We start from the raw sequence: 16,873 nt of genomic DNA, 5'->3' as shown, positions 1-16,873 counted from the left end.
GAAAGGCTTAAGTACCTTGAAGGAGTTGTACTAACACCTAGGGAAGTACGACACAAAAATTTCCTTTAGGAGGAGACTACGTATTTTGGAAGCAGATTAATAAGATGTAGTCTTGTACACAATATCTTCTAGGTATGAATGCAGATTCCCCAAAACAATCTACAATATACTGAAACACCAAAATTGCAGTTTAATATTATGATAAATTTAAAATTTGCGCTTGATTTGATTTTTGACACCTTGCTAACTATTGACAAATCATGCTCGTTTTGAGGTTAGGTTAGGTTAGAGCAATACTCAGTATAAATAACAGAGAAGAACATTTAGTTATTATTAACAAAAAGAAAACCACATTGAATAACATAGAATTCAATATTCAAAATTGATAATGAGAAGAAAAATTTTGAATTCTATGAGTTTAAGAATTTATATAAACATTAGTACTATCTAAAATCACCGGAAATCTCAATTAATTATTTCCCAGATGATGAATACATAAGTATTCGAAAGCTCGGAAAATATATTAAAATTAGTCCACTTTGGTGTTTCGTTTTGGTCTTTCTTGTCTTTTCGTGTATATGAATACATTTTTATTTATTTTTTATCAAAGGAGTAGTTCTTAGGGTTGAATTAGTAAGGACAATTAAAAATTACTTCAAGTAGAGACAAGAAACTTTAATACCAAAATGAATACAAAATCTAAAAGTTGGCAGTCATTATATTTTATTTTTATTTCATTCTCTGCAAAGGGGTAGTTTTTGAGAGTTGAATAATTAAAATTAATAACCAATTGAATTTTACTAAAATGCTATAAATTTTTCTCAGTAAAAATGAAATTGCAATGTTATAAATCGTTCAAAGATATTATTTTCATCAGAAGGGTAGTTTTTGAAGATTTTTAAGGGTTGATACTTTAAAATATATAAATTTCCTATTATACAATATGTTAAGATGTTCATGCTGCATGAACGAAAAACATTTGAATTGAAAAAAAGTAGGAAAAACTATAATATTGGTATTTTTCGATCAGGGGTGGTTTTCACCCCTTAAAAACAAATTGCACACCTTGCGACAATGTAGATCTTGATATGGAGAGTAAGATGAGCTTAATTCTAAATTTTCAGGAAAATCGGAGTTGCATTAAAGAATTCGGAGGTTTGACACTATTTTAAGCTGAATGCTTGCACTACATACAATATGAGACCTCAGATTGGACGATATTTATCTTTTGTATATCCTTTAAAATAAGTTAGTTGCACATTTTCAGCAAAAACAGGTAGGTTCTTATTGGTGCATCAGTTTTTAAAAGTGTCATAAGGTACAAATCTTTTGATTTATCCGGTAATAGCTTTTCAGTAGCTTGTGCAGCTGGCTCTCTCATTTCAGAAGGAGTACAAATTAATTCTTCACAAGTCACAATCTATTAAAAAATTTGCATTAAAAACAAGAATCAAAAAAGAATTCTGTTCAAATGTCAGTTTCGATTTCTATTCTACTTAATATCTTTATAAAAAGTAAATAAAGTTCAGTTTGTTTTTTCGTGCTACTTGGTTTTTACAAAAAAAATTCGTATTTTTAATTTATGCCTTAAATTTAGTTAGTAATGACCAAAATAGTACATACACCAATTTGGTGAATACATTGTTAGGCCTCGCACCTTATTATGTTATTGACTACCCACCTTTTACTAGATCAGACTCTTAGTGACTTTTTCATGTTTTCTAACCTCAAATAATACATAATTCCATTAAATTGTCAACATTATTCAATTGACAATTGTCATTACTTGTCAATATATTCTCAATAATCCATAGATTACCTAATCGTGAATAAAAAACTCGGTAGTTGATTTAAAATTTATTACAAAATGTATTATTGTTCCATAAAATTCATATTACATAATTTTCACATTCATATAATTCATTTTCTGCTTTTTCGCCATATTGTTCAACTTATCATCTTAAATGTTTCGTGTTATTGACTTGCATTCTAACAAAGTGGCTGTTGCGGCAGATTTTGTAGAATCACTCTGTTTAATGTGACAAAATGTAATTGAAAAATGTTTATTAGGCGCTACAACTTATTCGTATCAACCATGACAGTTTAAAGAAAATGATAGACAATCCAATATTATCCTATTATAAGAGGAAATAATTATCTTAGTAGAAATAAAGAAATTTTATATTTCATATCAGGGGACATTTTCAACCGAGCTTTGATAACGAAATATAGTAGTACTAAAAGCATTCATTTAGGGAAAAAATCAGTTTAAAAATAAAGTAGGAGGATGCTTTTTTCACATTACTTCCGCATTCCAGATATAAATTTGAAAAAATAGATGAAATTTAAAAATAATATAAAAAACTGGAAAAGTTAAAAAAAATCACTTCATCACATTTTTCAATAATTTTTGCAATTTAAAATCAAAAATATTGGAAATAATACCCAGTATTGAGTACAATTATTTCATAATACTTGGTGATTAGTTTCTATTTATTGGTAAATATACAGGATATCCCACCACGAGTTAAAGTTATCTGTATATGGCAAAAATTTCTACGTTTCGGTTTTCGGATACGATCTTTTTAACTAAAATATTTTCAAAGATGGCCGACTTCCGGTTGTATCCTATATATTAATACATTTTTGAAATCTATATGAAATTTTAGTATACTTTTGTCTGAAAACTTTTTTCGCAAAATGGATACTTTCAGAGTTATTAATTTTTTTGTAAAAAATTTTACCGTTTCAGACCCTTATAAATTATTTTTTTACGAAGATACCCTTAAAGATATGAAAATGGTTTCTGTTCGTTTACTTTGAGCAGATTAAACGTATTTGAATCTATGTTGAAAAATTTTTCATTTTATATAGGGTGTGTATAAAAAGTGTTCAAAGTTTAATTTCATAAATATTAAATCTCTTAATTTTTTTATAATTCAACGAGCCATTTTAACGATTTTCGAAACTGTCAACAATTGATTAGTGACAGTTAAATGAGTGTTATTTATTATAAAGCCTACTAAAAGTATACATAAAAAATTAAAACTTACTAAGAAATTACAGATATAAGAAATTTGATATTTATGAAGTTAAACTTTGAACATTTTTTATACACACCTTGTATGGAATGAAAAATTTTTTAAGATATATTCAAATATGTCTAACCTTGCTGAAAGCAACCGAATAGAAACCATTTCCATATCTTTAAGGGTATCCTCGGAAAAAAAAATAGTTTGTAAGGGTCTTCAACAGTAAAATTTTTTACAAAAAATTTAATAACTCAAAAAGTATGCATTTTTAAAATAAAGTTTTCACACAAAAGTATACTATAATTTTACGTAGATTTCAAAACTGTATTAATATACAGGATGTTTGATTTAAAATAAGAAAAATACAGTTAAATATTTTAGTTAAAAAGATCGTATCCGAAAACCCAAACATCGAATTTATCTTGATTTTACTATTAAGTATTTTGCCCTATACAGATAGTTTTAGCTCGTCGTGGGACACCCTGTATTGTTAATAATAATCATTATTACTACTGTAAAGAAATAAGAGAATATAACAATCCAAATTATATTAGAATATTAAATAAGAAGATCGGAAACACCAAAAAAAGATATAGTCCCAATACCGACAATAAACTCCATGATACGATTTTATAGTGTGAAAACGCCTTTACGAAATGAGTAAGTAGACTCAGTAGACCTAACCTCAATTCTGTTCCAAATCGATTACGCTTGGTATGTAGATCAGCAAGTAAATTGAAGGAAATTTGAATATAACACAAATAATAGCAGTCAATTTGACACTAACTACTTTTCGAATAGCAAATTAGCTAAATTCTTCATATCTTGACAATAAAAAGATCTAAAACTACACTAATACGGAGATAGATCGTATTAGTTCGTCTTGAAGAAGTTTTACCCTTACTAATTTATGAATAAATTGAAGGAATATACAAAAATGATTCTAGAACCCAATATTCTGTACCATTACCATTGAATTATAGACCCAGCAGTATTATAATATCTTTTATGATGTCATTTTTCAGGCCTTGAAATATACACTTTGTAACATGTAGTAATTATGCTACAGTAGTTGGTAGACAGAATAATTTATGTATAATTTTGATTGGATACTGATTGAACCAAGTGCTCAACAGTTGTAGTTCAACCATTGTGTAGGTCATATGAGTGACATATACCTAGTTCATGTGCTAAGTAAGCAAAGAAGTCTACATCTGTCGTGCTCCTTGTGGCACATCTCTGATGGGATCGCAATTGAGCAATAGCAAGGAGTTGCATATTGGATACTAAACGACTTTCATGATACAAATGAGGCTCTTTTCCGTATACCAATGGCCAGAAAATATCTCATTATCAGTATGTAGACACTCCTAGATTAAAGCAAGGAAAGAATAAAGACTATTAAACACTATTATGATGATTTTTTGAAATCAATAATATTTATAATAATTTATATTGCAAAATATAATAGAAAAAAACTACTAAAATGATAATGATGATAAAGAATGGTTTATTTATAACGAAATTTAAAATTAAAAATATAATGAAAACAGCCATTACCTTATGAAAATTGAATTTTCGTTACATTTTTCCCAATTCAACAAGCTGGTATTTCTCATTTTATTAAATTTCTATTACCAAACCTGTATTTTTTAGAAAAAATTGAGAACAAAAAGATGTTTGCAGATTTTTAATTGTTTTTAAAAGCATCAATATTTGTTTAATAATTTAAAAAGTTTTTTGGTGGATTTTCAATAATAAAACTCCCTTCCATTGATAGAATCTTTTTTTTTTGGGAAAATTCCTGATAGTTTTTTACTATTTTCTATTTGGAAATCAACTTTTCCCTAATTGAGTATTATTAATACAACTATTTCACGTTATCAAAACCCTGTTAAACTTTTTTCTGACTACATCACGAAAAAAGTAATAGAATTCCAACAAACTAATAATAACCTCGACCTTCATACTATCTTATACTATATCATATACTAGACATATCACATTGGAATATTAGTTTCATATACAAGCTAAATATATGAAAGCGACATCAACAAATACTATAATTGATAGCCTATGGAAAGATCCAATAAACAACTCATAAATTTTTATGAATAATAACTTTTGTTCCGTGCTGCTTGACAACATCGTGCAAGCATAGTAGCTTTGAATATTTGGCATTGCTCGACCTCACTCGCATCGAGCATACTTAGAACCTGCTACAAAGCCTTGAACTTTCATCAACATACAAACACTCACATAGCTTTCACCTAGACTTAGAAGACCATTCGATCAAATTTACTTCAACGAAGCTTTCATAAAAGAAGAAACATTCGGCGTATAATTCATGAGGTATGATTATTGAATAACGAGATTGACGGGGCTATAAAAGAAATGTAAATGTAGTGTTCTGCTAGAGATAAATCAGTATAGCCGTAGTCTTTATGTAAAGCTAATAATATAGTTTATGGCGATAAGGTTTATATCTAAGTGTATTCAACATGGTTGAGAAGAAGTTCTAGACGATTCACGTTATGGCGGATTGTGAAAATCGAACAAATCGTCAATTAAGTATTGTAAAAACTGTAGGAATTGTTTTAAAATTTGTACGAATTTTTCTACATGATAATTTTAACATATCAAATCGTTTGTACAACAAGAAGCTATTAAATTTTTACTAAGATGTCATTTAAAATGACACAAACTTTTTGGAAACGTAAAATAACAGTATCCCATCCACTTTATTCGCCCGATCTAGATACATGACGTTTTTTTAAAATTAAATTTATATTGAAAGAAGTTGGTTAAAGCTACGAAAGAGAAAGGGGAATAAATCCTGACGGATCTTACAGTAGGTTTCCAATTTCAAACAATGGAGTTAATTGGAGTGAAGAAAAGAAAAGCGATATATGGATTCGAAATGAAATATTTTATAGCTCAATTTCGTTATTTGATAGTCACACCGCCTATGAAGACAATCTTCGAATGTCTGAATTTCCTCAATTCTTGCTATCATTAAAATGTTCATGTTTGGCTCAAGATGGAAGAATTTTCTTGAATAATTCTGTTATACTCCTTGAAATATCTCAAATTTAGTTCAATTATTATTCAATTACTATAGATATTCATAGAAAATTAGGAAATATCAATAATTCAAATTATAAACTGACATTTTGTAAACTGATGATTTGATTCTTATCGTTAATTTTTATATATTTTATAACAGATGCCTGTAGAACATCCTAGTTCCTAAATGAATTATCTTCATCGTCCTATTGAATGATCAACATCAATTATTCAATGTTACTATCAATCTTCTTCTCCATAAAGAAATTATTACACTGTCTGACTGTTTTATGCTGAATTATCCCACCAATATACTTTCTCCCGCGAAAATGAATTCCATTTGAGAGAAAATTTTGTTTAAAATAGGTAAGTCAAGTCATTAGATTTTAGTTTACCTTCAGTCTCTGAAGACGATAACTTGGCTTTCGAAACGCGCGTCAGATAGTGTAGTTGTGAGTGTTGGTGTAGTGGTGGTGTAAACAGTGTATTCATTAGAAGAATGGGGGTTGTACATGTAAGTTTATCATTTAAATGAATATTTTTTTATAATTTTCTATGTACATATTAGTCATTTGGTCAAAAAAGGGGTTACAAAAAAAATTTACAGTAGTATTGAAAATGGGTGAATTTTGATTTTGTTTTCACGAATTTCCAATTTGCCATGTCGTATCTATGCCACCATATTGAAAAAATGGCGTCCAAAAGCAATCTTTTAACGATAACTTCTATCTCACTTGTTTTAAGATAGAAAAATCTATTCACAAAGTTAAGCTAAAGAAAATCTATTATAATTTTTTGCGTAAAATTATTGAGTTCATGTTGTTACTGAATAACTTTTTGATGAACTACCTCGAGATATGGTAAGTACAGTATCCCATTCATTCGCAGTAACAAATTTTTTCATAGTATGGTAGGTAGGTACATACGGTATGTATAAGTTAATATATTGGGCTCCTCTGTTTTTTCCACATAATATTTGCGTAAAGAACTCTTTAGAATATTTGGTAATAGTCATCACTGAACGTTTTAAAGTGTCATTAGCGTTTATAAAGTCAAGGATTACAAACTTTTCGTAAGTAGATTGTAAAACGGAAAGTGATATTTTTGAAGGACTAGCGTGCATAGTAGTTCACGTAGTATGTAGAAAACAGTACAATAATGTCACCTCCTTATTACTAAACTGTATTTTAAATGTAAAAAAAGTTGTTAAGAAGTCTGTTAATGCAAAAAAACCGGTATAAAATTATTATAATTCAAATTACTTGGATGTTGATTGCGAAAATTGATTGCGAAAGATAAACAGTTTTCAATGTACAAAATGATGAAATTTAAAACGAAGAAGAAACTAACAATGAATTTGTAACGTCTGAATCGTTACTTAATCGTTGCTCAATGTACCGTTGACTCTTCCTCAACGTAGAGAAGAATTATTTCGGAAAACGCCTATAACAGACGATTTTACGCGAAAATTATCCATTTTATGGAGGAAATTTTTTCTGGTTTAATTATGTAGATAGATATTTCTATCGTAAGCATATCAAAATCTATGAAACTACTCATTTTCAAAACTCTCGGAATTTTTTCCAGGTAAAACTACCAGATGACTGTACTATATATATATATAGTAATTAGAATAATAATTGTGGGTATAACAGATAAAAACAAATGTGTGTAACCCTATGTAAAACCAATGTTCTACACATTCATATCGAATGTCAAATATTCAACAACGTAATCATGTTTGTACGAAAACAAACAATTCCGTGATTAAGGTTAGATACAACATTTAATTTTTTTTAATTGATACCGCTTATCAAAGTTTGTTGAATTTCTGCTAATGTTTTGTTCCTAGTTTCGGGTATAATATAATAAGTTACAATAGCGGATGCAAAATTACAAATTGCGAACAATAAGAAAGGTCCTGCTAATCCAGTGTAACTAATGAGATAATAGAAAATACTATTAGCAGCTACACTCCATAATCCGAAAGATACTGTCACAATTGCGCATCCTTCAGCGGCTATATTGGAGGAAAATAATTCCGTAAGCATCAAAGGTGGTACTAGCCCAACACCAAAGCATGAAAATACCAAAAACAACAACATACCAAGCAAGGGAAATAATTGTACGGAAGATAAATCCAGATCCGGAAAGTTGGATTCAACAAAGAAAAATATCGACTCTGCCAATACGTTGAATCCACATAGAACAAGAGAATATATAAGAGATTTTCTCCTCCCTAGTTTACTAGAGAAATATGCTCCGAAAGTATATAAAACGAAATTTACAGCCGTGTAGATAATTGTCGAATATTCGGGGCTCATATTTGTACCAACTTTTTGAAAAATGAATTGAGTATACGACCCAAATACAAATAACCCCGAAAATATTTGAGAAAATCTCAGAAATACAGCAGCTACTAAAGCTCTTCGGTGAGCTACGACCGTAATCAAATCAATCCAAGAGCTGCTGGTTTTCTCTTGCTGTTTTGTAATCGACATTCTAATTTGTTCAAATTCTTCATCGATGTTTTGTTTGCGTCTGAGTTTTCTCAAAGTTATTTTAGCTTCTTCGTATTGACCTCTGTTTATATAAAAATAAGGAGTTTCGGGCATAAATGGGAATGTAATGGTGAAAAGAATCAATACGCATATACAAATATACGAGGTAGTTTGGATATTGAAATACAAACCCAAAACATTTATGCCCAATTGACCTAGAAACATAAAACACATCGGAACGTTACCCCAAATGTTTCTTATCTTAGGACTTGCTACTTCTCCCACGTAAACGAAACCGTGGGAGGAGACGATAGCGTCACCGAGTCCCGACAAAAGTCTAGCACCGTATAGTAACCAGAGATTGGTTGCAAAAGCTTTTATCAGCCAACATAGAAAATATGGTATCGAGGATAGTAAAAGTGATTTTTTTCTACCAAGCCATTGAACGATGGGAGTGAAGAAAAGCGATCCAATTGTCAGAGTAATCAGGTTACATACTGCAAAATATGAAGCTTGTTCTTCTGTTATGTTGTATTTTTCTTTCTCTGCCACTATTTTTGGTATAAATGGAGATGTCCAATAGTAACTTAGACCACTATTTAACATCGAAATAGAGCCTGAAATAAAATAATAAAATTAACTTTATAGGAAATTTTGTGACAATAATGTTGAGAAAACCTTTTCAATTAATTACCCACTTTATTGTAATTTATCTATACATGCAAACAATATTAATGCCTAAGGATATTGAAGCTCATGACCAGCATCGCAGTGGTCGACCAAATGAGGTGACGATTCCAGAAATGTTAAAGAAAATACACTATGCGGTACTGGATGATCATCAACTGAAAGTAAGCGAGCTAACAGATATAGTAGACATTTCTAAAAGTGCGGTACATCGTAACATGGTTTTTTTAGATGCGCATGGGATAATTTTTAACTAGCAACGGCGAGTATTATGCGAACTGAATTGCAACCTTTTGATCGAAGAAATCCATTAAAAACGATCGTATTTGGCTAAGAAGAAAGTGTTGTTTCATCAAGACTATGCACCAGCTCACATATCCGATATTTCGATGGCCAAAATTAATGGTTTTACACATTTAGCCCTAACCAAAATTGTAAAACATTTTTTTTTGCGTTTTTACACTCCATATGTATGTTTATCCAAGAAAACGTGAAGAAAAAATTATTTTGAAATAAAAATTGCAACAAAAATGCTTTTTGTGTGCGGTTAAAACTTTCCCTAGAGAGATCGCACCCAAAAAACATCATTTTTGCACTTTATATTAACAAAAACAAATTTTTGTTCTCTTTTTCAACCTTAGAATTATTATTTATACTTTTATGTAAAATGTAAAAAAATGTACGATGTGTTTTGAAAAATATTATATGAGTTCAAAAATGAATTTTGTGTGAGGTCATATTTACTAATCTGCCCTGTTTATTTTGTGTTCAAACATTTAGAATAATGCGCAATAGACAGTACCAAATGACTTATTTATACCTGAACTCTTTATCAAAAAGTTGGTTGAATTAATTTGATTTTAAATGGATTGTTTTTTATACCCTTGAACATAAAATTTACCAAAAATTCAGTTGCGGGCCTATGGACTGCACCGGGGCTTAACGTGTTAAAGTTTGAACTAATACCTATTCACTAGATTTAATTTCCCCGGAATATTTTCTGCTTGATGTGAGTTTTAAACATCGCTGTGAAAAGTGTACGGGGATAAAAGGAGATTACATTGCAGAAATCAATTTATTTTTTTCCAAAACTTTTGTGTTTTCATTGTTGGGCCAGATACTAGGACCATACTCGTATATAAAATCATGTAGAGGGGAAATTTCCCTTTTAAAGTTATTCAACGGTATTTCAGGATGTTTGTAACTGTCTTTTTGAACTCTATTTCACCCTACTTTGAGCGATCAAATTCAATTTGAATCTTGAACATTTGTTAAAGGATAACGATAATGCAATAATTCGATCAAAATATCTGATGATCCTGATTCATAATTTTTTTTCTTGTATACTTCGCATGACAATGAAGAGGATAGAGCTGGGAGAGGACTACGTAAGCGCGCAGTTCCATACTTACAAAATCGAGATGCAGCCACCAACATAATCAAATACAGTTTAAAAAGGCTAATAAACATATTTTCAGAGTTAGTTATACTGAAATAAAACATTCATTAGCAATAATTAGAGACAAAAACTGAAAAAATAATACTTGGCAAACGAATAAAATGACTGATGTTTTATTTATATGACATTTTAAACTAATTTTGTATTTTGGAAGGAAACTAGTTAAAAACTAGTGACGTCGAGTCTTGAAATTTCGCCCTCACCATTTTGCACGAGTTAGTTGAATAGGAAAATGAAGAATAAATAAATACAAATAATCATACATTGTCTGATTCGGCAAGTCTAGTATATCAACGTTGGATGGAGATGATCCACAATAATTTTTGATTTTTCGTTTTTGTAGAATCATGATCCATTTAGATATTTCTGGAAATTATCATATTGTAAATAAAGCTGATGTAATAATCGTAAACTTTTCATGTGTCGTTTTAAGCGTAGATTGATTATTATGGAAGCGTCATTCTTTGGCAAGAATATTTATGAAGAATTAAGGCATACAGAGTTCCAAACAGAAAGATCATACACATGACATACTTGAATCTTACTGGTTTGATTATTATAAGAATAGTATTTTGCATACTTCTAGCTGAAAGAGGAAACCACTAATTATTCTTCGCGCTGGTGGTAAAAATAGTTTTGCAAAGTGGTACCAAATGCATTGCTTCTAACCACTAAAACATTTTTCAATCACGCCGATTAGCACGAAGACATTATCATTATTTAAAAAATGAACGGAAAAATTGTATTTAATAGGAGATATAAAAAATTAAATCCGAAGAGTTTTTCTTTTCAGTTCAATATGTTGTTAAGTTTTTTAAATGTTTAGTAAAGATTTTTAAATGAATTATATTGTGAAAAAATTATATATATGAAACTAATGCGTAATGAATAATGTTTAATGAATTTCTACGAATTGGATTTGAAACAATTGAATAATTATCTACAGTTGCTTTATTTATTGGGTATAATACGTTAAATAAAATTTAATAAGTCAAATTCAATAGGTTGTTGCTCATGAAAAGAAAACATTTCAATCAAACTTCAATCTAGTTTACCTCTAAACCATTTCTTTATGACTAAAACTGTAGGCAAAAGTAAACAATTTTAACTAAAAATTTTACAATTTTCAAAATCCTCCAATAATTGTTGTTAATATATATAATACGTGCCAAGGGTTATTTTTTGAAGAAGTTAAATTTGTAGGGTGGTTACTTTTTCCACTTTAAGTGGAAAATTATGAATATAATAAAATATAAAATAAAAAAAAATTGTTATTGAAAATTTTTCGTTCGTATTAATAAATAATTATATTGATTAATTTTTTCCCGTTATATTGAACTTACTTTCATAGAAAAGAGACATAAAATCTAGAAAAATCATTACGAGAAATATATGAAAAGAACTAAGAAGTGGAAAGTTGAGGAAAATGAATTATTTTATGTGGGAGAAATCATACCCCTGTGAGGTGGATTTGAAGCAATGTAGTGGTGAATATACAAGTCGCTTTATTTATTGAATGTGTTGAATAAAATGTGAATGCGAATAAATTGAATTCTATTTTCTTGTGGCTAGTAAAAAAAACATTGAAATTTAATCCAGTTTTTCCATAAAAATCTAAATCATTTATTTCTTTATGACCAAAGCTGTATGCAAACAAAATATTTTTTTTCTAAAAATTTGATAATTTTTGATAATGTACATAATTCCGATACGAAAATTCTATTATACTATTAGTTATATATTTTATTATATATACTTTTATTTATTTATTTATTTTATATATATATATATAATTATTGCGGGGGGCTATTTTTTAAATAAAGGTTGTTGAAGTTAATGTGGTAAAATAGTTACTTTTTCTTCTTTAAGTCAAAAAGTATGGATATTATAAAATATTTGAAAATTTCCGTCATTATCGTGAAATTATTTTCAATTCAAATTCACATATCTTGTAATAAAAATGAATTTACTTGTTATTTTAAGCTTATGTTCATAGAAAAGAGACATAAAATTTATAAAAATCAACACGAGAAACATGAAAAGATCTAAAAAATGGAAAGTTAACGAAAGTAAATTATATAAAACTATTTGAATTAAAATTTAATCCAGTTTTTCTATAAAAAGTCTAAAACATTTATTTCTTTATAACCAAAGTTGTAGGCGAAACAATTTTTGATAATGTACATAATTCCGATATGCAAATTATATTATACTATTATTGTTTTTATATATAATTCATGCAGGGGGCTATTTTTCAAAAGATGATTGTTGAAGTTAACGTGATAGAATGGTTACGTTTTCTACTTTAAGTTAAAAAGTATTGATATTATAAAATATTCAAAAATTTCCGTCGTTTTCGAGAAATTATTTTTAATTAAAATTCACAAATTTTGTGATAAAAATAAAAGGTTCGTATTAATAATTAATTATATGAATACATTAAATAATATTTGCCCGTTATTTTGAACTCATTTTTACAGAAAAAAGACAATAAATCTAGAAAAATTATCACGAGAAATATATGAAAATATCTAAGAAGTGAAAAGTTAAGGATAATAAATTATATAAAACTATTTGAATCAAAATTTAATCCAATTTTTCTATAAAAACTCTAAAACATTTATGTCTTTATAACCAAAGTTGTAGGCGAAACAAATAATTTTTTACTAAAAATTTGACAATTTTTGATAATGTACATAATTCCGATATGCAAATTATATTATATTATTTTTGTTTTTATATATAATTCATGCGGGGAGCTATTTTTCAAAAGAAGGTTATTGAAGTTAATGTGATAAAATGGTTACGTTTTCTACTTTAAGTTAAAAAGTATTGATATTATAAAATATTCAAAAATTTCCGTCGTTTTCGTGAAATTATTTTCAATTAAAATTTACAAATTTTGTAATAAAAATAAAGGGTTCGTATTAATAATCAATTATATAAATACATTAAATAAATTTGCCCTTTGTTTTGAACTCATTTTTACAGAAAAAATAAATTAAATCTAGAAAAATTATCACGAGAAATATATGAAAATATCTAGGAAGTGAAAAGTTGAGGAAAATAAATTATATAAAAACATTTAAAATAAAATTTAATCTAGTTTTTCTAGAAAAATTCAGAATTATTAATTTCTTTATGACCAATACAATAGGCAAAACAAAAATTTGATAATTTTTTATAATGCACATAATTCCAATATGAAAATTTTATCATCTTATATTATTATTGTTTTTATTCATAATTCGAGCTGGGGATTATTTTTTAAAGAAGGATGGTGATACTTTTTCCACTTTAAGTCAAAAAATTCGCATAATTTTTGTAAATTTATTTGAATAACAAAATTACATATTTTGTAACAAGAATAAAGGATTTATATGAATAAATTATTATATAAATACATTAATTAATTTTTACCTGTTATAATAACTAAAATTTGAAACCAGTCTTTCCCATTATTGTCCCGCACATTTTCTTCAAAACTTTTCTTCTCGTCTGTCATGGTTGATAATTTATAAGTGAAGAAGAGTCTTTTCGACGGACGGTTTATATACCATGCAAAAAAATGTAATTTCAAATAGATATCATTTTTTGTTGATTTTAATTTTATTTAATCAAATATATATTTGAGAAACGATTAACTTTCACTTATTTATAGAACAAATGGCAAATATGTAGAAAACACTTCTTAATATTATTTTAGCAAATCAGACAATTAAATTTTCCAAGGGATTTAAGTGAAATGTGGTTTTTAATGTTTATTGGAATGTTTCGTTTTTTGTTAATAAATATTAACTTTGTTTTAAATATTTATAAATCTCTTAAATTAAGTCAATAATTATATTGCTATGAAAGGCAACGACTTCTACATGTCAATTCAACCAAATATGATCGAGCTCTTATAATGCTAATTTGAATAGGACATTGCATAGTTTGTTTATATATAAAATACGCTATATATTCTATAGTTTCGATGATCGGTCGATTAGCCTGTAACAACATTAACAAACTTTGACTAGCTATAACTATTAGTTCAAATTGAATGAAATTTAAAATATACACTATCTGCTTCGTTACTGACACTTCAGCCTTCTAATTTTACCTAAATCGAAGTTATAGAGAATGAAAAATGACTTGAAAAACTATGAGAAAAGCTGGGTATGGTCTTGCCGCTAGTTTAAGTTACACCTACGTGTATAATACAGAAAAACTTTATTAAAAATTCATTGGGAGGTGAAAAAATTTGTTTTATTGCTCTTTTCTGATATGTAGTCTTTGATGAATGATGTATCAGTGACTAACAAGTCACACATCATATTAGTATCTTAGAAATCATCTCTAGATGACTATGAACAAAGTGAAGTTTTTATTTTTCAGATTTCTCACTTATCAGAAAACTTGCTATCACCGAGACGAAATTTGTCCAAATCTCTAGCTCCAACTCACTCATAGAATTTCTAAATTGATCATTTTTCGTAAGTTGTCTAGATTAGGGCCATCAAAAATATCGGCTTCAAACTTTTTCATAGTGATGTAAAAAGTTTCATTATGCCCAGTTTCACATCCAATGGTTGAAGGATGATTTTGCAACGAGCTCTTAATAAATTCTGTACCACTTTTCTTTCTACCCAATGATCTTGTTTAGCTCCACTGTTCCAAAGACATATGAAATAGCGGCAATTGTTAATACTATTTTCAAATCGACACAAATTTAATCATAACATCACAACAGTCATGTGAATGACACACAGATGACGCTGCCATTGTCAAATCCATATAACGTTTATGGTGTACCAACTTTCAAAAAAAGTGTGGAATTTTATGACACTATGAAACTACTTTTACTATTTTCAAAACAATTCATCTTTGCTTCTTGATGAGAAAAAATACTGTACAAGCTCAGAAATGACTTCATAACTGTTATCCGGACTCTGTTCCATCGAAAACAACCATTTGTTATTGGTTGGCTTAATTTAGACGTGGTCGTACAGACAGCGATGATGGTGAACATTCTGGTTGTCCAGTTGTCTGGTTGTGTGATGGTTACTCCAGAAAACAACAAAAATATCCACAAATTGGTTAAATCTAATCGTAAATTGGAATTGCGTGAGATAGCTGAGGCCGTAAAGATTTTAGAAGGCCGTCTTTTCACAATTATGGACAATCATTTGACCATGAGAAAGTGGGTACCGTCTTTACTCACATTCTATCAAAAACAACAACGTGTAAGTGATTCAGAGCAGTGTTTGGTCATATTATGTGACAATGGATAATACATGGATTCATCACTTCATTTCGGAATCAAAAAGATCATAATCTAAGTGGACTGCAGCTTGTGAACTACGTCCGAAGCATCCAAAGGAAGAACAATCAGCTGGGAAGGTTATGACTCCAGTATTTTGGGATGCGCATGGAATATTGTTCAACGAATATCTCCAAAAAGGAAAGGCAATCAATAACGATTTCTACATATAGTTGTTGGATCCTTTGAATGCAAAAATCAAGGAAAAACGACCTCATATGTTACAGAAAAAACTAATGTTCCAGACAATTAAATTGAACGAATTACACGTCGAATTGCTTCCTCATCCTGCGTACAGTCCAGATCTGGCCACCAGTAATTACTGGCTATTCACTGATATAAAAAAATGCTTGCCGATAAGAAATTCAGTTTAAATGAAGAAGCAGCTGCTGAAACTGAAACCTATACTCTTGAAGGAAATTATTTTTTGGTAAAAAATGTGTTTTTCTTAGTTAGTCACTCGACTTATTGAGTGATGTGTTATAATAAGTGGATATTACCAATTTGCAGTAACAGACAAAACGTTAATTTTTGAAAACTAGTATTATAGTTTGATAGGTGAGTTAAGTTTTTTTTTAAATCATATCTCAATGCTTATAATATTAATTGAAGATTATAGTTTACCAGCACGTGCCTCAACATTACACGATATTGATACTATTTCAAATTTAATCTGAAATCTGAGATTTTAGTACTGTATGGTCATACGTTCGTAAGCAAGTCCAAACAAGTTCAAACCAGTCTTGCTTTGTTGCTGTCTTTTCTATAAAATGTTGTCAGTCTAGATGTTGCTAGCAAATACATGTCACGCTCAATATCAAAT

The 16,873-nt window shown here is 28.8% G+C and overlaps 1 protein-coding gene across 1 annotated transcript; it reads right to left on the bottom strand.

Moving 5' to 3' along the window:
* Nucleotides 1-1,844: 1,844 nt before the first annotated feature.
* LOC130440834 (facilitated trehalose transporter Tret1-like) lies at nt 1,845-14,271 on the bottom strand. The gene is made up of 2 exons (XM_056774195.1): nt 14,166-14,271; nt 1,845-9,216 (listed from the first exon to the last, which is right to left on the bottom strand). The coding sequence occupies exons 1-2, from the start codon at nt 14,248-14,250 to the stop codon at nt 7,895-7,897; spliced, it is 1,407 nt and encodes a 468-aa protein (XP_056630173.1). The 5' UTR covers nt 14,251-14,271; the 3' UTR covers nt 1,845-7,894.
* Between the last annotated feature and the right edge of the window lie 2,602 nt (nt 14,272-16,873).

The sequence above is a fragment of the Diorhabda sublineata genome, chromosome 2 (assembly GCF_026230105.1).
Source record: "Diorhabda sublineata isolate icDioSubl1.1 chromosome 2, icDioSubl1.1, whole genome shotgun sequence".
In the NCBI taxonomy this organism is placed as follows: domain Eukaryota; kingdom Metazoa; phylum Arthropoda; class Insecta; order Coleoptera; family Chrysomelidae; genus Diorhabda; species Diorhabda sublineata.
The sequence above is the reverse complement of the archived record's forward strand: the minus strand, read 5'-3'. Positions and strand labels throughout refer to the sequence as shown.